Source organism: Sinocyclocheilus grahami, unplaced genomic scaffold (genome assembly GCF_001515645.1).
Source record: "Sinocyclocheilus grahami isolate Dianchi unplaced genomic scaffold, SAMN03320097.WGS_v1.1 scaffold1305.1, whole genome shotgun sequence".
NCBI lineage: Eukaryota > Metazoa > Chordata > Actinopteri > Cypriniformes > Cyprinidae > Sinocyclocheilus > Sinocyclocheilus grahami.
In genome coordinates, this window is record NW_015506484.1 from 236,132 (window position 1) to 262,473 (window position 26,342).

At 36.3% G+C, this 26,342-nt stretch overlaps 1 protein-coding gene across 1 annotated transcript; it reads left to right on the forward strand.

Moving 5' to 3' along the window:
* Positions 1-17,940: 17,940 nt before the first annotated feature.
* LOC107569042 (mast cell protease 3-like) lies at positions 17,941-19,217 on the forward strand. Its single transcript, XM_016255042.1, has 5 exons — positions 17,941-18,054; positions 18,144-18,294; positions 18,390-18,528; positions 18,654-18,905; positions 19,011-19,217. The coding sequence occupies exons 1-5, from the start codon at positions 17,994-17,996 to the stop codon at positions 19,167-19,169; spliced, it is 762 nt and encodes a 253-aa protein (XP_016110528.1). The 5' UTR covers positions 17,941-17,993; the 3' UTR covers positions 19,170-19,217.
* The last annotated feature ends 7,125 nt before the right edge of the window (positions 19,218-26,342 follow it).

The following is a 26,342-nucleotide window of genomic DNA, read 5'->3' on the forward strand; positions in this document are numbered from 1 at the left end:
TCCACAAAGAGGCCCAGGATAACAAGACAACATCATAAATCTGCCCAGATCCTAGCGCCAGCCAGTCTGAAGCAAGCCTAACCAACCAACTCCACAGTTTGGACAGATTGCAACATTAACACAAAAGAACACTTATTGATAATCCCGACTCAGGAAGGAGATTGTCAATTTTGGGGCAAGTAACAAAGATTGATGGTCAAAGAGATGCACAGCCTGACCATCACATGTAAATCCATGGTAGAAATAATGAGCTACATACTTCCTTGGACTGGTTTCCCCCACCCAGGGCAAAGACCAGGCTCCTTCTAGACCTTTTGACCTTTTTGTTCCTCACAAAGCACACCCTCACGTTCACAGAATGACATTTTATGTCTTTTACATATGCAGATGCATCTAAAATCATCTTAAAAGAACTTATAAACGAATTTCAGTTCATTGTATAACTTCATAGTATGTATGTCACCCACACATTAGTCTATAATGTTCTAATCACTTAAATTCTACTTTAATTTATTTTATTTTCCGTTGAGAGTTTCATGTTCTGAGTTAAGTTTTGCCATAACGCCGTGTCTCCGAGTCCGACCTCGAGTGCCTGTCTAAAACTTCAACCAGCCCACAACTCCAGTCAATGCCCAAGACTTCACTACGAATGACCACTGAACTTTCAGCCAATCAGCAACCTTGGGAAACCCCTTTCTGCAACAAGGACAACAAAAGGGAATCCCTTAACACAAAGGCAAAGCAAGTACAACCTCCAGATTCTTTATATTGAAAAGAGAAGTATCTTGTGTTTTGTGCTTACAAGTTAATGTCTTAAACTGCAGATCTTGTTACTGTGCTAATTAATAGTGTTTTCACTATTTTTTTGGATTTTAATATCCATTGCAGAGTTGATGTTATACGGCTTGTTCAATGAATCGCTGGCCGACTCAGTGATCAGCCGTAGAACAGCGATTCTGTTTAAATTCCCTATGAAATTATAATTGATTCCCTTTGTGCTAAATTTACCTGTTTCCCTTACAGTTCTAAAGCAGCGGTTCTTAATCCTGTTCCTCCCGTCCCCCTGCTCTGCATTTCTCTCTCTCTTTCTCGCTCTAATTCAGATCATCAGCTCATTACAGCTCCACCAATGAACTGTGTTCCAATTATACACTTTATGTGTATAGACAGACAGATATTTTTCACATAGCTATGAGAAGCGTTAAACATGGACGCGCATGCGGTTGCCGTGCTGTATTAAAGTTTTAATCAGGATAAAACTGTATATACTGAAACAACATACAGAACTACCACATTTTGCTATAAGTTTGATTGCATCATATAATAATTGCTGTTAATAGTGTTCATCGTCTGTTTTATTAGGTCTTAAATTTATTTTTCCGTACATTTCTGCCATGTGTACATTAGCTGACAGTCACCACTGATAAGCTACCGCTAAATATTGTAGAAACTTAATTTGCTGTAAAGTTGCTTTGCAATGATTTGTATCGTGAAAAGCGCTGTACAAATAAACTTGAATTGAAAAATTTGAATTGAATATATTAAAAGCTAACATAAGTAGTAGCATTTACAAATAACAGCGTATCTAAAAGTATGACAACAACAAACAAAGAAACATACCACTCTGAAACGTCCTGTAAGAGCCATGCTTGCACAGGTTCTGCGCGATCCTCTTCACTAATATTCTCTGGGTCTCAATCGGGCTCAAACTGATAAACAATATTGACGACGCCATTGTTTACAATAAACTGGAGCACATGCCACTGAGCTGAGGGGCGTGACGTTTAGACACGCTCTGTACAAGCATTGGACAGGAATGAACCTGAGTTGCCTCCTATGCTGGAAAGGAGTGTTGCAGAGGCCCCTTTATCTGCTGACTCAGCTCTTGTGAAGTCCTTCATGCAACCCAGTCAAAACCTCATCATCAGAAGGACACACATAAACTAATCCTGGCCGATTGTCCAAGCCACCCAAGAGGCTTGATTTGTAGGGATCTTACCATTTCATCAAGGGTTTGAAGGTGAGTTCAGCATGCCTCTTGGCAACTGATCACAGTCTCGATGGACCTTTTTCACATTTCCGGGTTTCTCAGCAGCAGAAGTCATCATAGTTGGGTTAACTTGAAGAGCAGTGAATGGGAGAGTACCACAAATATATTTTTTGCATTCCCATTTGCTCAAATAGCAAAAGAAAAACTCCACGATAGTGTTTTCAAGACTTTCAATAAAAGGAAAAAAAATGAGAGAGACTGATAACGGCTGTCAGAAGAGAGAACGATGTCAAGTTTACCATCCCTCCAATAGACGCTGCATTAGAAACATCCTCGCATTAGCGTTAACTGTTTTTTTTGTAATTTGATGCAAAGGTGATATAATACAAAGAATAGTGTTATAAATGTAGATACATTTAAAAAAAAATACAAATATGAAAAACTTTCGAAAAATGATGCTGATAACCGTTAAATGCGTCATCACGTGTCTTGTGAAAAGGGTCCATTGAAAGACTGTGTCCAGTCTCCTCCATCTTGTTAAAGCACTGTTTACCTTTGTTTTACCCCATTGTCTGTCTCTGCATATTTTGTAAGTCTTCGAATTTTGGTTTGCACTTATTTTCCCATGTAATGTATCAGCTGGCTAAAAACCCTCTAGATCAGCCTACTATTAGCCACGCCCCAAACTCTCGCTATTGGTTGAGATGGAAAGATGTTGACGAATCTGTTTTGATGGTGCCTGCTAAGCTCCATGTTGACACTTTTGGGTGGGATAAACCCATGAATGGTATATCTTCAGCAGTCCACGAACAATAATCTGGGTTAAGAAAATTATTTTGACATTAGAAAAACTTCACCTTTAACTTGACTTGTGATGCTGATTGCTCCCGTAAAGCCACAGTTGACAAATAGTGTGTGCGCTTATTATGGTAATTAAGGCATAATGTGCAGGCAGTGCAAAAAGATGAACTTTGAAGTGTTTTTCAGCAAATTGATAACAAAATTTGTTTTGTAGGGCTGTGAATCTTTGGGAAAACCGTGAATGAATTCAATTCATGATTCATATGGTTTCGATTCGATTCAAGAACGATTTTTGCAAATTCAGAACGATTCGATTCGATGCGATTCACAATTAAATTTGAAGCGATTCGATTAACGATTCAATTCTGCATTCTTTAAGTGCACTCACAGGATTATTTAAATGCTTCCCCTAAATTCTTTAAATGCTTAGTCAGGGGGCAAATTATACAGCAGTCTTTATGGAGTCAGAGAATGAGAGCAAAAAACACTTCAGACTTCAGCACTACTTCCAATTTAACACACTTTATACCAGTTAAGTATAGGCTACTAAAAGTACAATTGCAGGGTATTTTTATTAAGTACACATAAATATGTAAATTTATTTGATATTTATTTATACTTAGCATGAAATACATTTATTTAAAATACATTTTAGTATATTTATAGTATATTTTTCACTAGAGTATAGCCAAGATAAAAAAAAAAAGTCTTAAAAAAAGTAGTATTTCATGTTAACTACTGTGTAGCCTACTGTGAATGTAGGCTATAGGGCAACATTTTGTCACACCTTTGCATGATGTGAGTTTCTTTAACTTATTTTCATAAAATGAAATGCTACAGTATTTAACTTTTCCTTTCTATAGGCTTATGATGATTCTGAAAGAAAATGCACCCGATATCTGTTTGCTATAATAACAAATACAACTTTCATGCATCTGATTGACAGATAAACCTTGCACTCTTATTTCAAGGTTGTTAATGCTGTGGTTATTTTAATGGTTTACTTTGTACATTCAGTTTACCGACAGTTAAAGGTCATTTATCATTCAATGGAACTGTGCATAGACACTTATATTGTTTTGGCTCCGTGCATGCAATAACTGCTCAGGCAATGTCAACCAATAGTATGACTGAGAGCCACTTTTGTTTGTTTGTTTTATTGAGTTTTCCCAATACTTTGGGCAATATAGTGTTTGTTTGGTGCGGTAGGGGGCCCAACCTCAATTTCTTTCATAGGGTCCAAAATTGCTAGTGGCACCCCTGCCTACCACAAGCATTCAGACTTTAACATTCACACTCTGAAGAATGACATTATGCTTTTGAGGGTAACAGTAGTTCAAATTGACCTTATTAAATGATTATTCAGCCTCTTTTAATGATGACAATGTTACTGTATTACAGCTATAGAAAGAAGTCGAACAAAACAAGATTGTCAATTTGTGACCATCAGTAGTGAGAAGTATCACTTCAGTCATGTGTTGATCTGTGTTTCTTCACAGGGGGATTCAGGAGGTCCTTTGGTTTGGTTGGTGACCCAAAAGTCTGCAATAGTCGTAAATGACCTGAAGTTTATACAAAGATTTCAGCATATCTTCCATGGATCCACTCCATAATTGCTAATGTTAAGTGATTTTTGTGTTGAGAAAGGATGACGTACTTGTTTAAATGTTCAATAAACAAATTGTGTGTGAAGCATCAATACGTTTAAGATTTCCTCATTATTGCAGCCCTTTAAAATAGCAGTAGGCTAATAAGGATTCAAATAAACAAAAGTACTTGTAGGTTTCTGGAAACCTGTTTGCTTTGACCTCATATCTGGTGTTAATGCAATTATGTTTTTAATGTGTCTGGATATTAATATGAATATATCTCTGTGTGTTGGAGATCTGATAAAAAAAAATATATATATATATAAATATATATATAAAATTATCCCTGTGATAATAATTATTTATTCTACGGGCTACTACCTACAACACTGAAACATCAAAAGAACAGGCTCAGGTGATTCAAAAATGCTTAATCTCTCATAACTGCATGCTGCATATTAAAGGCTCAAGCCTCCATTCCTAGCTAAAAAAATTTAATTTTCAACGGGATTCTACAATATAGAACACTGTGACTAGCACAAGTACGTCTCTAAGATGTCTGTTAAAGAGGCCTTCATCTGCAATGCATCTACTGTGTACAAACATCTGATAAACATCTTTAAGATTTTTGCATACATTCTAAATCACAAACTTCTTAAAGACATTTGATAAACGTCTATTTTTAAAACATCCTTAGAGTTGTATTGCAGATGAGCAAAAAATAGGTCTTCCAGATATAAACACACACATCAAATAGACAACTCTGAGATGTATGTGTATTAGGGAATGGTTTTCATGGTGGATTGTTATTAATTTTTGTTTGCTCTTTTGGGGTGGTAACAGTATTGGGTGGGGTGGGGCATGGAGCTTATAATATGACAAAACTAATTGAATTTGTATTGTGTAAATTTGAATTATTGACGTGTCATTTAACAAAACTGAATATTATGTGGCATTTAACATAGTTCTGAATATTAAACATTTGAAATTTAACACAACTGAATATTTTTATGGCAGAGTTTTAAAGACATGTATTTTCATGTCTTAGACTGCAAATATCCAGTTTTTAAATATTACAGCTTCAAGTTTTCAAGATGAAGAGGAAAAAGCCAGTGTCTAAGCCAGTGGTTCTCAACCTTTTTTACTCCAAGGCCCCCCTCCACTCCAAATCAATACATACTTTGCAAAAATGTCACTGCAGATATTCTTTACAACTTAAAAGTAGCTACTTAAACGTATATAAACCTTAATTATACAGTAACTTTAACAAATAAGCACAAGTCAACCTGACATACCAAACAAGACCACAGGGAGATGGCAAAGGACTGCATACAAAGATCCATGCAGAATAACCAAAAATGAAAAAAAATGAAACCATCCTGAATGTGTGGAAACTCAGCGATTGGAAGGCGGGTCGATTTCATCAGTGAATATTTCCTCTGTCAGAATAAGCGAATTTGAAGCGTTTGATGGCCATATGTACATAACTGATCCTCCTCAAGCATCTGTAATAAAACACTTGCTGCACATTCATTTTTACAACTACATGAATATACAGAACTGTGTTCAAGCAGAAATAGCGATCCATTCGCCTATGAGTGCAGATAGGTTTGTTTGCGCATCAATAATAACGGACACATGCGCACTTAGTGTATGACTCCTGTATGTCACTATAATAGTCTTTACTGGGCGGTGCTAGGGGCTAGCACCCCCATACATAAAGAAAGATTAAATAAAATAAAAAAACATTTGACTCACATGGATAACTCATGCAATGCAATACGGGACATGATTTGCAGTCATTCGTAATGTCATAGCATATTATTTTAAAAATGGATCGGTTCCTTGTGCCAATCAGGCCCGTGCACAGGGGGGTGGGCCGGAGGCTAGAGCCACTGCCCCTTTGCCCTCATCGGCTGAGCTCAAAGCGGTCTGTTCCTACTCCGTTAAAGATACGCTGATTCCGCTCCATGTTTTCCCACTGCTCCACAGCATTTCTCACGATCTGTGTACTGCTCTGTGGAGTGGAGACCACAGTTCCCAAGCAATGTCTATGCATTAACAGGTAGATGTATTACAATCCACATTACAGTCAGTGGATGATTCGCTGAATTAGTCATTTGGGTAGTTTGTTTTTGTATTTCTGTCGGTAATGATTTGCTCTCTGTCTTTTAAAAGTGATAACAAAATATCCACGTTCTTAGAATTAGAAAGTCTAATCAAATTATTGTACCCGATCAGATCTAATATAAATAACACAAAATTCGCTGTTGTTGGCACACTCTGTAAACAAAAAAAATTAATAAATAAAAAATAAAAATGCCTTCGCAAAAAAGAAGACAGAGAGAGAGAGCGAAGGGAGGCTGCTAAAGGCAGTACAACATTGCAAACATGAATACAAAGCTCCAGCAAGCCAGCAGTAAACCATCATATAGAATATTTAGCAGTTTGTCACACTTTAATTCTTTAAAATATTAAGTATATTTCCTATAATAGGCCTATACTTAGTTATATACAGTGGGGCAAAAAGTATTTAGTCAGCCACCAATTGTGCAAGTTCTCCCACTTAAAAAGATGAGAGAGGCCTGTAATTTTCATCATAGGTATACCTCAACTATGAGAGAAAAAATGAGAAAAAAAAATCTGCAATAGGTAAGCAGCTTGGTGTGACGAAATCAACTGTGGGAGCAATTATTAGAAAATGGAAGACATACAAGACCACTGATAATCTCCCTCGATTCATAAAAATGTTAATGAACCACTTGACGTGTAACACTGTTTCAGCGCAGATTTTCCTTGCACTTTGGACTTTGAACCCTGGTGCCACGAGCTTGTGCAGCACTGTTTGAATACATGCAATTAGTGCATGTACTAGAAAACATAATATTCTGCAGTTTATTTACTAATTGTTTAAGGCCATTTTGCAATTTCAATCATAATACAGTAACCAGCAACTACCACTCCTTCCTCTGTAGCATCCTATGACCCCTTTAATAAAGCTCAGACTGAAACCAAATTCTCTTAGTGCTGGCAGAGATAGTTATGCTCAAACCGGTCAAAAGCTTTTTCTTGGTCCAAGAAAATGAGACCAATGTTTAAACCAAATGATCTAGAGATATCTAAATGTCTCTAATTAAATAAATATGATCAAAAATAGATCTATTAGGTAGTACACAGTATGTCCGGTCCACATGGATGACCCAACCAATCGCCTCTTTTAATCTAATTGCTAAGGTTTAGGATAAAATCTTCAAATCAGAGCATAGAAGTGACACAGGTTGCCAGTTTTTTATGTTTCTGAGGTCATCTTTCTTTGGTAAAAGGGTGATTACTGCTCTTCTGCAGCTCATAGGCAGCAACTCTCTGGTCAAGCTGCCATTGAGCACTTCTAGCAGATCATCCGTTAACACCACCCTGAGTGATTTATAAAACTCGACAGTGATACCATCAATCCCCGGAGTGTGCTTTCTGCACACTGCATACTCTTTAGGGCATCATACAATTCACCTTTTGTAAAAGTGCCTCCTTGAGTGCCTCTAGTTCAGCATTTGTTCCTTCCGGAACTTTAGGTAGACCCTCATAAATGTAACTGGCTATCTCTTCCACCTCCATGTGTTCACTCCTGTACAGCTCTAAATAAAATGCCACTGCTCTTTTCCTAATTTCCTTAGGCTCTGTAATTTCTGTGCCAGATTCTGATAACAAAGAATGCATAATTCTATGTAGGCCATTCTTTTTTTCAAGTCCAAAGAAAAACTTGGTTGGACCATCTATCTGTGCTTCACTTTGAAACCTTGATCGTACCAAAGCACTCTGTGCCCTAATACCCAACAAATCATCTAAAGCTTTCTTCTTATTTTTGAGAACCTTAATACGTTCTCGATCTCTTACAGATTCCAAAGAATTCTGTATTTTATTTCTAATATTTCTCACTCTAGATCTTCCAGAGATCGGGAAATGTCTCTAGAAGCATTGAGGATATACATACGGCACAGTTGCTGTTTCTGTATTTTTTCATTATCCCACCATTGCTGCAGAGAATGAAATGATGACTTCCTATTCTTAAATTTTTTCCAAAAAATGTAAACACCTCACAAAAAGAATTATCTTGCAACAAAACAGTATTACAATGCAAATAAGCACTTCTTGGTTTAACATTATTAATAAAACCATTACAGCTGACCAAGACATGATCTGAAAAGCCTACAGGTGCAATTGCACAGCACTTAATAGTATTAAAATGATGTTTAAAACAATACCACCTGTCTAGTCTAACCATTGTTACATGATAGTCTCTCACTTGTATCCATGTATACTGCCTCTGTGTTCTATTCAACACTCTCCAAATATCATACAAATCATATTCTTTTATAATTTGTCGCAAAACACGTTGATTCCATATGAGGTTCTTTATGATTCCTATAATTTTCTGTACAGTTAAAATCACCCCCCAAAAATAGATACTCTTCAAGGTTTGCAATTTTCTACTACATCTCTAACTTTATTTAAAACTTATTCCTTTAGTTAACAAAGGAAAAAAAGTAAAGCATTGCTTTTTCATCATTCAACATGGTTGATCTCAACTTTTGAACAATTTTCTTCAGCCTGTATACTTCTTGTTCTGTGAGACCCCCCATCCCTTTTTCTTTCATTGACCCTCTTGCTGACTCTATAAACAAATCCCGATCAGGAAAGAAATCTTATACTTGAACTCCCTTAATTTCTTTTGTACTTTGCAGAAAAGCCATACTCTTTTCAAGAGTATAACTATTCCTCCCTCCCTCCTTAGAGAAACTGAATCAACTGAGCTCACCGATTCACTCTCACTTTCTGTTGATGAATCATCAGAATTACTATGATCAGACATAACTCCATGATCTATCTTCTCTTTTATCTGTTTTTCCTGAACCTGTTTTTTCCTTACTTTTTCCAGTAGTTTTTCTTTTCAGTGTCAGTGTTTTCAAAAGACTGCCATCATCCGTCATATCCTTGGGTCTCATTCGCTAAGCATGCATATGCACGGTACGCACAAATTTGTGTGTGAAATCTGAGTACAAAGGTTTTCACAAACAAATCCTGATTCAATAAAACTTTCGTAATAAAATTTTATTCTAAATTTAAGAAAAAACATAAGAACAACAAAGCACACGTATGCAAAAAATAACTCTCTGTCCGGTCTTAATAATCTATATACAGGCTAGCCTGTGATGGGTGCTTTCGAAGCATTGCTTCCTGAAGCTTTGAAACTTTTGTGAATCAATTGTTTCAAAACTGGTTCGGAGCATGTATCAAACTGCCAAAGTCATGTGATTTCAGTAAACAAGGCTTCATTACATCATTATTGTTTTGAAATTTCTATGGTTTGCCATTGGGGGGCGATCTCTGTAAACCCCTAAATCATGCAAGTTCATTGAGAACCAATCCCCCCCCCCCCCCCCCCCCCAAGCAGATAATAGTCTCTTACTGGCCTTTCTTTTTCTTTCTTTTTATCTATCTATCTATCTATCTATCTATCTATCTATCTATTTATTTATAAAGCACTTTCACACAACTACCAGTTGATCCAAAGTGCATTACAATACAGCTAAAATAAAACAAATAAGAAATCACAAAACATCAAAACACAATATTACAAAACAATTGACATAGATAAAAGCTATTGACAAAAGATTTTTGTTCCATAGACTAGGACCAGCAACAGCGAAGGCTCGATCACCTCTGCAATGGAACCTCGATCTGGGAACAGAGAGGACACCAAGATTTCTGGATCTTAGGGACCAATTTGGTTTATAAGTAGAGATTGCCTCGGAGAGATATGATAGGGCTTGATTATGCAGAGATTTAAAAACAAAAGTAAAATTTTTAAAAATAATTCTAAATTTGACTGGTAACCAGTTTAGTGAAATAAGAATGGGCGAGATGTGATCGAACCTCCGTCTGCCTGTCAGCAACCTTGCAGCAGCATTTTGGGCCATCTGTAAACGCATTATAGAGGACTGACTTATACCATAGTATAGTGAATTACAGTAATCTAAACAACATAGAACAAACAAATGAATAATCTGTTCAAACTGTTTAACAAAGAGTAAAGATCTGATTTTTGATAAACGCCGTAAGTGGAAGAAACTTGATTTGACCATTGCACTAATTTGTTTCTCAAAACCCAGGTTGCAATCAAAAAGAACACCAAGATTTTTAGCACAGGGTGTAAAGTAGGAAGAGAGATGACCAAAGTGAAGGGCACAGTCTTCATATGACTTTAAACCAAACAAAATTATTTCAGTTTTGTTCTCGTTTAACACTAGAAGATTCTGCTTTAACCATATTTGTGATTCATTTAAACAATCCAACAGATGTCCTAAGAATTCTTTACTTTTATGCTGCAAGAGAAAATACAGCTGAGTATCATCCACGTATAGGTGGAAGGACACTCCATATTTCTCAAAGATAGCACCCATTGGTAGCATAAATATAGAAAATAAAACTGGGGCAAGAATTGAGCCCTGTGGCCCCCCACAAGCAAGTGGGTGTGAGGACGAACTATGTTGACCAATGGAAACACTGAAACTTCTGTTTGTTAAAAAAGATCGAAACCATTTCATCACCTTGCCCTTTAACCCAACACAGCCCTCCAACCTGAAAATCAAGATATTGTGGTCAACCATATCAAATGCAGAGCTTAAGTCTAAAAGCACCAAAGCCACAGCATTCCCTTTATCCGTTTCTAGTAAAATGTAATTTACAACTTTTAAATGTGCAAATTCCTTGCTGTGTTGAGAGAGACTTAAAACCCGATTGGAATTTTTAAAAAATATATATTATTTGATATCAAATGGGACTGCAGCTGGGTCAACACAATTTTCTCAAGAATCTTAAAAAGAAATGGCAAGTTTGATAAGTTTGGCCTCTATATACAAGATCTCCATAAAACAAAGAAAACAAGCCCTGCAAATTAACAATATTTTAAGAACCACATATTACACAGACACTTCATATTTAATGGTATTTTATTAATTGTATTGCATTTAATGTATTATACTTTCAATAAAGCATTTGCAATGGGTTTTTAAAAGCTGATTTAATGCATGTTTTAGCCTGAGTTTTAGTTGCATTTACCAGCATGCGTCACTAGCGTGTGGTGTTTCCAGCACTTTAATGGCAGAGTTTAATGAATTTAAGTGGGTACAGTATATTAAACATATCAAAAATATGGATTCAGTACCGTATATAAAAATAATACAGGCATAATCTGAAAAACAAGCCTTGTGCATTACAGGGAATAATATTTAGAGATTTTTACAGTTGGTTTGATACCTTTAGATCAATTGGTGTTGTCGTTTAATGGATTTATATTATTGCATACATTAAAAGTTGTAAAATTATTATAAAACACATCAAATGGAGCCTTGTGCAATAACAGTATTGGCTTGATAGTATTATGTCATGTAGTTAAATTGTTTAATGAATTTATATGGTTCATTTCTATAAAAATAATTTCTAGAAATTAAGCCTTGTGCAACGTAAATGGCGTATGTCTATCTGAGTTAGTTTGGGCTCAAAACATAACAGGCGCAAAGAGTTAACCAACAACCTGTGCGACTGCTAAACTACATTCTTCCATGGAACAGCGTTCCGCGGGGACAACTTTAGTGCCATGCCGATGCAGCTCAGACACTGCTATTCTAATCAAGTACAGGCTGATCGACAGCGACTTGCTTTTGTCAACTGTAGCAAACATCCCAAACAAGCACCAGCAGCTCTACTAGATTTTAAGAAAAGGTTAGAAAAGATAGAAAAAACTCACTCAACTCGCAGCAAACGCTCTCACTCCAAACACGTCCAACTCCGCCCACTCACTCGCAGCATGCACTTAGAGAGAGAGAGAGTTTGAATTTACAAAAGCTTTTATTCACAAAAAAAAATCTCCCATTTACTATTACGTAGTCTCAAGTAACAAGTTGCAACTCAATACAAATCAATAAGGTGTAAAAATTCATTTGTCTTCAAAAATTGCACACAGAGCATCATTACAGTACCAAATATTTTCAAAAGAAATAAGATCATCAATACATTTATAGTAATACAAATCAATTAAAATTCTAGATTGCACCAGGTTTAAAACGATGCCACAATATGCTGTGCTATAGCCTGTTCAATTTTCTTACTCCAGCTCAAATGGATGGCCATTTTTGCTTGTCACACCACAAAATTAAGCAGTTGACAGATTTTTTCTTAGAAACATAGTATTTACAACCTAAAATGAAAATCTCTTGTGAGAATACTACATTGCAATTTTTAAAAACAACCTTTAAAACAGAAAACAGTAGTTCAAGTCACAGCTTAAAGCTGCAGTTCTTAAGTTGCCTCTTTGTCGCCATCTCTGTTTGAAAACCTGCAATTGCAGTTATTTGCGCAATTATCTTTATTGCATGGGTTGTGCACCTGCACGGCTCCAGCGTGGATGAATCTAATGTTTTGAGCCTATGTGGCTGTCAGTCACAGCACCGGTGTGGATACTTTATTTAGGAATCACAGATTCTAGCCTACATCTTGGAAGTATGACCTAAATAAGAATTTTTACCAGATAATCTGAACAAGTAACAAGTCTGCCACGTTTGTTCTGATCAACTGAGGAAAAAGCTTTATAAATTGCGCTACCAATGGTGATTAAGAGTAACGATCAGTTAGCTCATGTCACATCGAACCGTGCAAATGATTATTAATGTTATACTTTGTTCTCAAATTGCTAATGTTAACATCAGCATTGCGTGACTATGTGTATATAATGTGTATTAGCGTGTAGTTTTCAATTTCTGTACAGTCTAATCTCTATAATTGTCATACCATTTGAATTTCATATTAAGAAATTATTTTAACCCAAAAAGCAAATTATTCTTCCTTCAAACTGGTTCTCTTTAAAATAAAAATCTTGTGTAATCACAGACTATCTGTAATCAGATGCACATTTAAAACTGGAATATAACTGAATTTCAGTCACAAGTGTTTCACAAACGCATCATAATCCTTTCTGGATTACAATCTGCCATCAAAATGATAAATTTAATTATTCCAGCTGCAGTGAGAAAAGGCTATAAACGATCCGCCATCTGCAGGATCCTCACATGCGATAGCCTATTAGCCGGGACAACTTCTTTATGTTTACAGACGTGACGCAATGCAGCATGCCCGAATTTCTCGCAAATTCCTACCATTACCACTCAAATTAGAAAACATTATTACAAGCTAACCGTTGTGAATCGGGCTAAAGTAAGGCGCTAGTTTTAAACACTGGCTGGTTATGTAGGCCTACTTGCTCAAATATTGATTTCGGATCATTTTTAACCAAAGACAAAATGTTACGGACTGCAGCTTTAAGAAAGCATGAAAAATCGTCAAGAGAGCGAGAGAGCAAAAATATTACATTCATATCATTAGAGAGAGATTAAGCATGTGTGAATTATCTGAATTTTCATGACTGGACAGCACTACTAGTAGTGAAGCCATACATTTAATTACTTTAAAAACAGCAGCTTTAACACTTCTCTTCTGAGTAGGCCTGATTCTTGCCAGCTATAGAAGAGTGGACTGGCATATATGCTGGGTGGGCAAAAGAGTTTTTTTTTTTAGTAAAGTTTTTAAACTTTTGATGCTATGTCTGTCGCCCTACAAAGAGACAAACAGACAGATCGATAAATATTATGCTTCATTCACTTTGCTTCGTACATGCAGTTCAACAGCAAGTCAAGACAGACAAACTTTCAACTGAACTGTGCAGTGTGCACATGCGTTTCAGCCCTTAAAAAACAAGGCCGGAAAAACAATACGCAGAAAATCATTTCATGTCACTTTTTATATAATTTGGATTGAAACATACCCAAGGGACTTTTTTGATATATTTGATATATTTTGGATTTTATGAGTTGCATCTCTGAATAACTATCCCTATTAAAGAATATATAAAAAAATAATAAATATTTCTGTCTTTTATTTGATGCAAATATATATATAGGATAGGACTCTAGATTTATGTTATGGTTCTATAAAGGGTGCATATAAATCTCTGACCATAATTGTATTTAACTTGTCCCATTGTATCGCCTATTGTGTTGATCATATAATTCCTGAAAGGTCTGTAAAGGCGCACCCAAATAACAAACCATGGATAACTAAATCACTCAAGGTGCTGCTTAAAGAAAGGCAGCATGCATTTCAGAAAGGAAATCTTTCTGAATTAAATCAGTTAAAAAAGGAAGTGAAATTGGAGATAAATAAGGCAAAGCTGCATTATAAAGAGAAGATAGAACGGGAGTTACGAAATAGTAATTTAGGCTAAATCTGGGATGGCATGAAAACCATAGTTGGGACAAAGCCTAAAAGAGATTCTAAAATAGTATTGGAAGGGTATAGAGATGATTTTCAGCTAGCACAAGCATTCAATACATTTTTTGTAAGGTTCGATACTCATGATTTTGAGAATATGCTTTGTGAGCAGAAAAATAATTTAATTGGAAATAGACGTTCTGTTTGAAGAACAGGATGTTATTAACATGTTTAAACATTCGAAAGCTAGGAAAAGCTCGGGTCCTGATAATACTGAAGGTCGTCTGCTTATCTCCTGTGCAGAGCAATTGGGATCTATTTTTTATTATATTTTTCAACTGGCCTGTCCCTTACTTAACAGAAGGGGCCGAGATCATGGAAATCCTCTACAGTCATCCCAGTGGCTAAAAATAATCATCCAGTAGAACTAAAAGATTTTAGGTCAGTTGCGCTGACCTCTTTAGTAATGAAACGTTTTGAGAGATTGTTGAAAAAAAGAGCTCCTTACAATGGTAGAAGATTCTCTCGATCCTCTTCAGTTTGCTTATAGGGCCAGGTGTAGGGTAGAGGATGCTACGGCCACCTTGTTGAATTTGGTACTTAAGCATTTAGAAGGAACTAAGACTCATGCTAGAATTTTATTCGTTGAGTTCTCATCTGCTTTTAATACGATTCAACCTCACATTTTAGTAGAGAAACTTTTGAGCTTTGGTTTTGATTTTTGTATTATTGGTTGGATCCTTGACTTTCTAACTGATCAAATTCAGAAAGTAAGGGTAAATGGGTGTTTGTCAGAGGTACTGTCTTCATCCACAGGGATGTGTGCTTTCTCCACTACGGTATATTTTATACGCTGACGATTGCAGGAGTAGGCATGAGAATAGATTTATTGTAAAATATGCAGAAGATTCAGCTATTGTCAGCCTCCTCCATGCAGATGAAAATGACCATGGCCTCGTGGTAGATGATTTTGTTCAGTGGTGTGATAATGCATTCCTGCAAATAAATGTGTTAAAAACTAAAGACATGCATATTGATTTTAGGCTTAATCAAAGTGATATAAAGAATACCACTATTAAAGATCAGGAGGTTGAGTTTGTGGAATCATATAAGTATTTGGGATGTGTGATTGATAACAAGCTGAATTTGAATGTCAATGTGGAGAAGATTTGTAAAAGGGGCCAGCAACGTCTGTACTGTCTACGGAGACTGTCCAAATTTAACGTTGATCGATCCCTGATGACTCTGATTTACAAATCTTATATTGAGTCTGTTTTAACATTTGCTATGTTATGCTGGTATGGCAGTCTTAGTGTGAAGGCAAAGACTGCATTGGTGAAAATAATTAACACTAGCAGTAAGATTTTAGGAGTTCAGCAGAGTCATCCTACCGACCTGTATAATCGTCAGGTAGCTAGAAAAGCCCAATCTATCTTAATGGTTACTTCCCATCCTCTCTATTCTGAGTTTCAGTTTTAATCCTCAGGATCTCGGTTAAGATTTCCTTCTGTTAGGAGTAACAGGTACAAACATTCATTTATCTCTTTCCTAAATTTGGGCATGTGGGGAGTAGGTGGAAGCAGGTTTGGTCTTGTGTTGTCCTGGGGGGTTTTTTTATGCAATTTTTAATGTATTGTAAATTGTCTTTTTTGTATGCTGGTCTTGCTGTAAAACCAATTGCCCTTATGGGACATAAAGAATGAAAGAAATAAAGATATATACAGTATACAGTATATATATATATGCAAAATAAGCTGCATGTATATGTATGTATGCTTCAACCTCAAGGCTCAAACACACTTGCCTGTAGTTTTCAAGTAAATCTGAAGATTTTTACCTGGTTGGTGGGTTTGATTGTGGTTGGAGCGTAACTCTGCAGGTTGATGGCCCTACAGGAGCAGGGTTGGTACCACTGTTCTGCCATATATATAAAGATGTAGTCAACTAAATATTATAACATTAGTTTAATGTGAATATTAACATTTGCACAATTTTTAAACTCAAATCTCCTCCCCACTCACAACCCCCTTGTGTGATTGTGAGCCTCTGCTTTTCCGTGACAGAACAGATAGAAAAACTATAAAAATGCAGCAATTCTCTGGTTATTTTAATGGTTAGGTCTGTATTCAACCCTTCCTCAAAATTCTCAACATACAGCAACCTCAGACTGCTTTTAAATGCAAATATCGTTAAATCAGAGCCAGGGCCCAGGGCCAGATCGCATAGACAGACAGCTCAACCACTCAGATATCAATCTATAAAACGCGCCCTGCTTCTGAGAAATGTTGCATAGCTTTTTTTTTTATGAAATAGCATGGGAAGTGCTGTACAACTTTCTGTGTGCGAGTCTGTGGGTATGTGTGTTTGTACTGAGAAGAGATCAGAAGAAAGATTGAGCTTTTTAAATAAATAATATAAATAAATGCTTTTTATAAATAATAATGGAAGTAATTTGTCATTTATATACTGTTTGTCATATTTAATTTGCTTGATCAGTGTCTGTTTGATTATTTTGCTGTGGCAAAGCTCTTGGAAATAACTTAAATAAAATATTTTTTTACAAAATTCCAGAATTTTAGAAAGCCACAGTATAACCTTTAACTATATGTGCTGAAAAAGTTTTCTTATCGATCCATGTCTATTTGCCATCATGACTCCATGACATAAGAAATAGTAGAGAGAAATCTATCCTCATTAATGAACATCCTGCATCAACAGATCTTGGCCTTTTTTTTTTTAGAAAGACTATGTATTTGTAGTAGGTATAAAAAAATAAAAAAATATAAAAAAAATAAAGTAACTACAGTTGTATTATGAACTGTAAATTATTAAAGAATCAAAATGCATACATACAGTGGGTACGGAAAGTATTAAGGTATTCAAAGGGTCTGAATACTTAGGACCATGTGATATTTCAGTTTTTCTTTTTTAATAAATCTGCAAAAATGTCAACAATTCTGTGTTTTTCTGTCAATATGGGGTGCTGTGTGTACATTAATGAGGAAAAAAAATTAACTTAAATGATTTTAGCAAATGGCTGCAATATAACAAAGAGTGAAAAATTTAAGGGGGTCTGAATACTTTCCGTACCCACTGTACATGCGTCATTTTTTATCATCTAGACCATCTTTAGTCTGAAGGTAAGAACGGAAGTATTAACAGGAACCCACAGATCTTTTCATCACCGTGTTGCTCATATTGCAATAAAAACAGAACTTATGGGGAACTCAGTCTCTCTGCCCACCATCGAATAGTATACAGTGTTTTCCAGTAAGAGCTCATTGATTGTCTTCATGATGTCCATCATCTCTCTGCTCCTGCTGGCCTCTCTGCTGCCACACCTGACCTTCACTGGTGAGACTGATTATTTAACAGCATATTATTTTAAGAACATTTAATTTTTTTTTACTGAAGAAGCTGACTTGGCACTATCTCTCTCTCAGCTCGTGTGAATGTGGGAATAGTGAACGGCACAGAAGCAAAACCCCACTCCAGACCTTACATGGTTTCTATTCAGTTGACTAAGACACATATCTGTGGCGGATTCCTCATTTCTGATGAGTTTGTGTTGACTGCTGCACATTGCTGGAGCAGGTGAGGGTTTTTTTGTGTAGTTAAAATAATTTTGGCTGACATAGTGACTGCAGTGCATTGATGAAACTAAGCATCATGACTTTCTCTTTCAACAGATCTCAGATTCTGACGGTTGTGATTGGTGCTCATGACTTAAGGAACAGTGAGAATTCAGATCGTATCGGAGTGAAGTCCTACATCCCACATCCAAGCTATATTATTTATTTTTCCTGGAATGACATCATGCTTTTGAGGGTAACAATTTGTAATACATTTAGCTGTTGACAACTTCACAAACATCACTATAATCAGCAGCAGTTCAGTCTTATAAAAGATGATTAAATCAGTTTATTAATAAAAATTGTGTTTTTGAATTACAGTTACAGGAAAAAGTCAGCCTAAACAACTATGCTGAATGGATATCATTACCAAAGAAAGGTGAAGATGTCGAGGTGAATACTCTCTGTAGTGTTGCGGGCTGGGGACAACTGTGGACTGATGGCCCAAAGTCCGATCGTCTAATGGAGGCAAACGTGAATATAATGAACAACAGAGAATGTCACAAGAGGTGGCAAGATACTTTCTCAGTCTCACAGATGATGTGCACACATGGCCATGGTGGATCCTGCATTGTATGTACAAAAGATGATTCACACACTTTGATTCTTATGTTAATTAATGAACCGAGTTTCAACTGATACAGTATATGGTATTTAATTGACTTTTTCTCTTAACAGGGGGATTCTGGGGGTCCTTTGGTTTGTGGAAACACTGCAGTTGGTGTCACAACATTTGGATATAAATTACTCTGCAATTCACCTGAGAAACCTAATGTGTATATTAAGATTTCACTATATATTCCATGGATCAACAGCATAATTAGAAATGTGAAGTGAGTTCAGTTCTTGAATTCTCCTGCATAACCCGTTTTAATAAATGTATCACTTGGCAAACATCAGTCATTCAAAGTGTCTTCATTGTCACAAGCATATGTATACTGTATGTCTGTCTGCGCATATATAAATATTGTATTTGAATATTTGGGCTCATAAAAAATGAATATTCAAATATTTGTTTATTTGAATTAGGTTTAAAGTAAGTTTTTGTCACCGTTTCTGAACAAGGTTGTGGTTAGGCAATATACACAACAATGTTCTACCGTAATGTTACATTATACCTCAAGGTTATCTTTTAGTTGAAAACGTGTATAAACAAATATATATATATAAGAACAAAAGCATTTAAGCTCAAGCAGAGCAAATGCAAAAAATAAAGCAGACCATGCCAATTACAGTACTGAGTCGGCCTATGCTTATCGTGTTTATATCATTTTACATGTTAATGTTGAGAAAAACAATATCCACACGCTCAGGTGAAAATTGACTCCTCTGTCTGAAAACAGTAAGAATGCACGCCGCAAAGTCGTTCCAGAGACACAAAGATAACGGTGTCCTAAGCAGTTTCTTACAGTGCTTTGTGTTTTCTGTTCTTTCATTCTCCCTTAAGGAAACTTAAAGGGTTCCCAGGTGAAAAAGAAATATATTTAAATTGTGCTTTTTCAGACATACTTACTATATTTAAATTATATTATATATATATATATAACCATGTGTAGGCCTACTGCAATATAAAGTAAAAACCCACTAAAAGTGTAATTTGTTCTTACACAAAGTAGTCATAAAATATACTTTAAGTAAGGGTAACATAAGTGTTTTCTGTAAATACACAGTCACAAAGTATGCTTGTGTTCAATATATCCTTTAAAAGTGTAAATAAAAATCTATTTATTAACATAGTATTTCTAGTATACTTTTTATAAATACATTAAAAGTATGCTTCTGTTTAGCATATTTCTTAGAAGTATAACTAAGCATTTATTTAATACAAAAGTGTTTCTAGTATACTTTTTAGAAATATATTAAAATGCAATTCAATATATTTTTATTGCACTTCAAATAAGCATGTTGGGAATACAAATGTATTATAAACATACTACTTGAATTTCAAGTATATTTTTAATACATTTAATACTACGTCTTCACCTGGGTTAGTTCACCCAAAAATGAGCCTGTGATGTACTCGCCCTCGAGGCATCCTAGGTATATATGACTTTCTTCTTTCAGACAAATCCAATCAGAGTTATATTAAAAATTGTCCTGTACCCTCCAAGCCTTACAATGGGGGTAAGCGGGTGCTTTTTGTCAACAGTCCAGAAGACGTTAAATAAAGAGCGCACATCCATAATAAAACGTGCCTCACACAGGTCCCGGGGGTGAATAAAGGCCTCCTGTAGCGAATCCATGCGTTTTTGTAAGAAAAATATAAATTTTTCAAACGTAATAAACACTTTTCTCATTTCCGCTGACTGATTTATTAGATAATTTATTACAAGATTATTTATATTTAGAACAGGTTTATAATCTCTGCAATTCCCTAAACTCATCCCCAGCATTATAATCAGTGTTTCCCAACCGGGGTGCTGTCTGTCGAGAGCAGGGGTGCCGTGTAAAAAATCATTTTTTAATATTTTTAAATGGCTAAAATGTTCAAAAAAAGCATCTATTATATAATATCCATTTCTGATGTCGCCAATAATTAGACATGCACCGAAATTTCGGCTGCCGAAAATTAGTTCACCGCTCAGGTTTCACTTTCACGTGGTGTGACGTATTATCCCGCTCTATGCGTGTGCGCCCTGCTCAGTCGCTCCACTCCGTTCATGCTCATCGGAACAGCAAAGTCCACTCAAATTGAGCCGACAGGAAACATGGATGTAGTACAGTATTGTTTCGGTCTGCAATAGCCCTACTGTGTTGTAACATGGTGTGGTATATGGGTGTTAGAAAACACTCTCTGTCTTGAGAATGCCTCACCCCTCCTTTTTTTCCCCTCTCTCTTATTCCCCCTCCTTTCTTTCCCTCTCCCTCTCACTCTCCCTCCTCTCAGTATCCTTCGCCAGGAAGTCTATTCCTAATATGTACATGTTTTTCTGTATATGTGGCCATTTTATACAAAACTCATGTTCTTGGCCAAAACATCCTATGTGTATGTCATTCTATCCTCATTGGTTAAGAGGGTGAAACTCCCCTCGACATGCCTATAAGATCTGTATTTCTATGAATAAATTGAAGTATTGAGAATACATTTGAATGTGTGTTTTCTTACTTCCCGGCCGTATTTACACTTTAGGAGACTGAGAAGATTTCACTGTGGCAAAAAGAGATATCGAGGGACCAATTGTTATTTTTATTAACAATGGGCAACTCTGGTAACGCTGCCCTCTCATTCATTGATCTGCTAACCACTATGTTATGCTCGCGTGTTCTGATAATAATAGCTTTCTAGGACTAAACATTATTTGTATATTTGGTAAAAAAAAAAAATCAATAAATGAAAGTTAAATATCTTAACCCTACTGTTAGACCTACCTGAAAAAAGCTATTTGAAAGCCTGTCGTTTTTTATTTGTGCTATCATTAATTACTTCATTTGTTCTTATTCTATTACTGACTGCTTACTTGTCATTTTGTTTATTCAATTCGAAGTTTGAAATCAAGCTAACTCGTGCTACTGCACCAAAATTACCCCTGTAAAATAAAAAAAAAAACACTGAGTGAGCAAAAATTTGTGAGAGCTAGTTATAATGGTAATTAAATGTTTACATATGTATAAAAGCCTAGATTAAAATCTGTCATATAAATTGGTCACTTCATTAGAATTTAGCCTACTGATTGCCACCATTGATGGACAATTTTTTAATAATATTAAAAATATCTGTATGACATTATATTCTGCAGTTCTTCCCTGTTGTACCGAATATCTATACTTTTCAAATTATCATATCGAAGTTAGAATTTCAAATATTGTGACAAAATTAATTTTTTAAGGGTGCCACAAGTTTGTTAAAATTTCCAAAGGGTGCCGCGATTAAAAAAAAAAAAGGTTGGGAAACACTGAGTTAGACCTCTAAATGGACTATATAGGTAGGTTACTATATACAGACATACAAATATGCCACCTGTGTTATAACGTTGCTTTTCCATTCATATATTCCATTCATATATTTGTGGTAATGAATTGTAAGTATTCAAGTACCAAAATGTATTCTATCCTGCTTAATACTTCTAGACCAAACCATCTGTGGCCAAGAACAATATTTACTCATCATTGCCACTTCCACCACAAATTGAACAATTTGAAAAAGGTGCTGCAGTCTTTAGCCTCCTTGTTAGTGCGCCCGCCTCCCATGCCGGAGACCCGGGTTCGAGTACTGCTCGGAGCGGGTGTGAGAAGCAGTGTAATGAAATGTGTTTATGTGGTTTACGCTTATCTGGGACTATTGAAATTTACCTCAGGAGTCTTCATATTGCTTGTAGATGTTACTATACATCGAGTGTATTTAACCTGTGGCAAATTCAATTGAATGGGTATGATTTGGAAAGGCACACACGTCTTAAAAGGTCTAACAGCTGAAAATGCATATCAAAGCAAAAACCAAGTTCTGAGTTAAAAAAAAAAAAAAACTGCTGTAGAGGTCAGAAACAGGATTGCATCAAGCCACACCTCTGGGGAAGAGTTCAGAAAAAATTCTGCTGCATTAAGGGTCTCCGTTACCCTTAATGGAAGAAGTTTGAAACAACCAGGACTCTTACTAGAGCTGGCAAACTGAGCAATTGATGGAGAAGGGCTTTGGTTAGAGTAATGATCAAGAACCTGATGGTCCCTCTAGTTGAGCTTCATGATCATATGGGGAGATGGGAAAACCTACAGAAGGAGAAACATCACTGTAACACTCCACCAATCTGGGCTTTATGGAGGTGTGGCCAGACTCAATCCTCTCCTCAGTGAAGACTCATGAAAACCACTTGGAATTTGCAAAAAGCACCTAAAAGACCCTCAGATTGTGAGAAACAAGATTCTCTGTTCTGATGAACCTTAATTTCAAGCATCATGTTTGAAGGAAACCAGGCTCTGCTCATCACCTGCAGAGTACTATCCCAAAAGTGTGCTGGTAGCAGCCTCTTGCTGTGGGGCTGTTTCAGTGGCAGGGACTGAGGGACTCGTCAGAGTAGAAGGAACGCTCAGTGCAGCAAAATATAGAGATAGCCTTAATGAAAACCCAGTCCAGAGCATTCAGAACCTTAGACTGGGCAGAAGGTTCACCTTCCAACAGGACAATGACTCTAAGAACTAGGGCTGGACGATATGGCCAAAATTGAGCGTTCTTATTCCTCTGTTGCGCTGCTTGTCTATTTCTCTTCAAAGCACCAACTTAAAATGCCTGTTTTGGTGTGATTGCTTGTGTTACATGAGGAAATAAATCATTTTGCCTTACTGATGCAGTAGCCTATTTAATGCGGGTGCGGTTCAGGTCGCGGGTCGGGTACAGAATTAAACTGGTGCTGGCTGCTGTCGGATAACGGGTCGGGTGTTCTGTTGTGTAGCTACTGCGGATGCAGGTTTACCTAACAGCACGCGTGCAGGACTCTGCTTTAAACTGCTTTGCGTCTCTCCGTCAGATAACCTCACGTGCATGATGCGCCATTTACAGGGGCTTATTTAAAATGAAAACTCATACTCTGCCAGCAGGAGGCGCTTTTAGAGTGTTAAAACTGGTAATGTATATCGGAAATGCGTTTAAAAATCATATCACCGTTATTGAGAAATTATATCGCGATACATATTGATATCGAATTATTGTCCAGCCCTACTAAGAACACAGCAAGAGTGGCTTATAGACAACTGTGTGAATGTCCTCGAGTGGCCCAGCCACAGCCTGATCTTGAACCCAATCAAATATTTCTGGAGAGACCTGAAAATGTGTGTCTGCCCCCATCCAAGCTGACAGAGCTTGAGAGGTGAGGTGAAGAGGAGAGGAGAAGAATGGCAGATAATTGACTAATGCTGATGAGCAAAGCTTGTCGCATCAAACCCAAAAAGACTTGAGGCTGTAAAGGTGCTTCAGAGCTAAGTACTGAGTTAATGTACTTGTTTCAGGTTTTTTTAAATATATAAATTTATGAAGTTTATTGTGTATCAAGATTTATGTGGGGGAAAAAGTAATTTAAAGCCATTTAACATAACATATACATACATAGTAAAAAATTAACTGTAAAAATTTACAAAAGTACTGTAAATCAATTACAATTGTACTGTAAACTGTTTTTACAGCTATAACTGTAAAGTTTATAAATGTGTGTGTATGTATATACACTGAACAAAATTATAAACGCAACACTTGTTTTTGCCCCCATTTTTCATGAGCTGAACTCAAAGATCTAAGACTTTTTCTAAATACACAAAAGGCCTATTTCTCTCAAATATTGTTCACAAATCTGTCTAAATCGGTGTTAGTGAGCACTTCTCCTTTGCCGAGATAATCCATCCACCTCACAGGTGTGGCATATCAAGATGCTGATTAGACAGCATGATTATTGCACAGGTGTGCCTTAGGCTGGCCATTCTAAAATGTGCAGTTTTATCACACAGCACAATGCCACAGATGTCGCAAGTTTGGGGGCAAAAACAGTGTTGCGTTTATAATTTTGTTCAGTGTATGTGTGTATATATATATTATACAGAGAGAGAGATTTAATTTTATGAAGAGTGATTAAATGTAGTTTTTTTTTATTTTTTATGACAGCTAGAGAAAAAGGTCAAACTAAGCCAAAATGTTGAAGCGATATCATTAATAAAGAATAAAAAAGGCATAAAATCAGGTACTGTCTGTAGTGTTGCTGGCTGCGGAAGACTGCAGACTAAAGGCTCAGCGAGTGATCGCCTGATGGAGGCAAACGTGAAGATAATGAAAGACAGACAATGTAAAGAAAAATGGAAAGGAAGTGTGAAAGATTTAATCTCAAAGATGATGTGTGCATATGGCCGTGGTGGATCCTGCAAAGTATGTACACAACATAATTCACAGACTCTGTTTCTGGTTTCACTGAGATTAAACTGATATACGATTCTAATTCATGTGTAAATCATGTGTTAAAACAGGGGGATTCAGGAGGTCCTTTGGTTTGTGGAAAATCTCACTTCATTTGGTGATTTTAATGTCTGTAATTTACCTGAGCATCCTAATGTGTATACTATCTCAAATGGATCCACAAAATAATCAAAACTGTTAAGTGACTTCATAAACTTCTTGAATATATTATTTCAGTAAAAGTATTACATGGCAAGCATCAATTCAAAGTGTCCTCATTGATCACAATGACATATGTATTACATGACAGACACATGTCAGTCACTTCACATGAGCAAGTAAGGCTCACATCTTGCCTACTTGATTAGGCAAAGAGTGAAAACTTCAAAACTGATTATACATAAAAAAAAAAAAAGGTATTTAAAACCGGAGCTTCTAAAGCACAGATTTCCCCCTCACCCCCACAATTTTTGGTCCTTAAAATGCTTTGGTGTAGAACTGAACTAGAACTAATTTCTATGCATCTCACCCCAATCTACTGTTGCTAATTCCAAAACATCATTTCAGAACTATAATAATATAACTCATGCAGTTATGAGAGAGAAGAAAGAGGGAGTGAGTAAGCATGTGTGAATTATCTGAATTTGCACAGCTTGACAGCATTACTAATAGTGAAGCCACATGTTGAACTACTTAAAGAATAGTGACGTTAACACTTCTCTTCTGAGTAGGCCTGATTCCTGCCAGCTATAGAAGAGTGGGCTGGCAGATATGTTGGATGGTCAAGATTTTTGAATCAAAGTTTTTAAACTTTGATGCTATGTCTATAGCTTTACAAATAGGCAGATAGAAAGACAGACAGATAGATATATAGATGCCACTCGCAAACCCACTGTGTGATTGTGAGCCTCTACTTTTCAAAGTCAGAAAAGCTAATAAAACTATAAAAAATATAGCACTTTTCTGGTGTTATTTTAATGATTGGGGCAGTATTCAGCCCTTCCTCAAAATTCTCATCAAATAGCCCACCTCAGATTGCTTTTAATGCAAAAATCGTTAAATAAATATTAATGCTGTCTTTGTTTAAAAGTTCTGATTGGATAGGAAAGATATTTGGGTGGGTTCATGGCCAGAGCCCACCC

What these genes read in the sequence shown, in the direction of transcription:
- LOC107569042 (XM_016255042.1), top strand. Translation starts at nt 17,994, where the DNA reads ATGATGTCCATCATCTCTCTGCTCCTGCTGGCCTCTCTGCTGCCACAC. An exon ending in ATGACATCATGCTTTTGAGG is followed by an intron (nt 18,529 to 18,653) that starts GTAACAATTTGT and finishes TTTGAATTACAG; the next exon opens with TTACAGGAAAAAGTCAGCCT. An exon ending in GCCATGGTGGATCCTGCATT is followed by an intron (nt 18,906 to 19,010) that starts GTATGTACAAAA and finishes TTCTCTTAACAG; the next exon opens with GGGGATTCTGGGGGTCCTTT.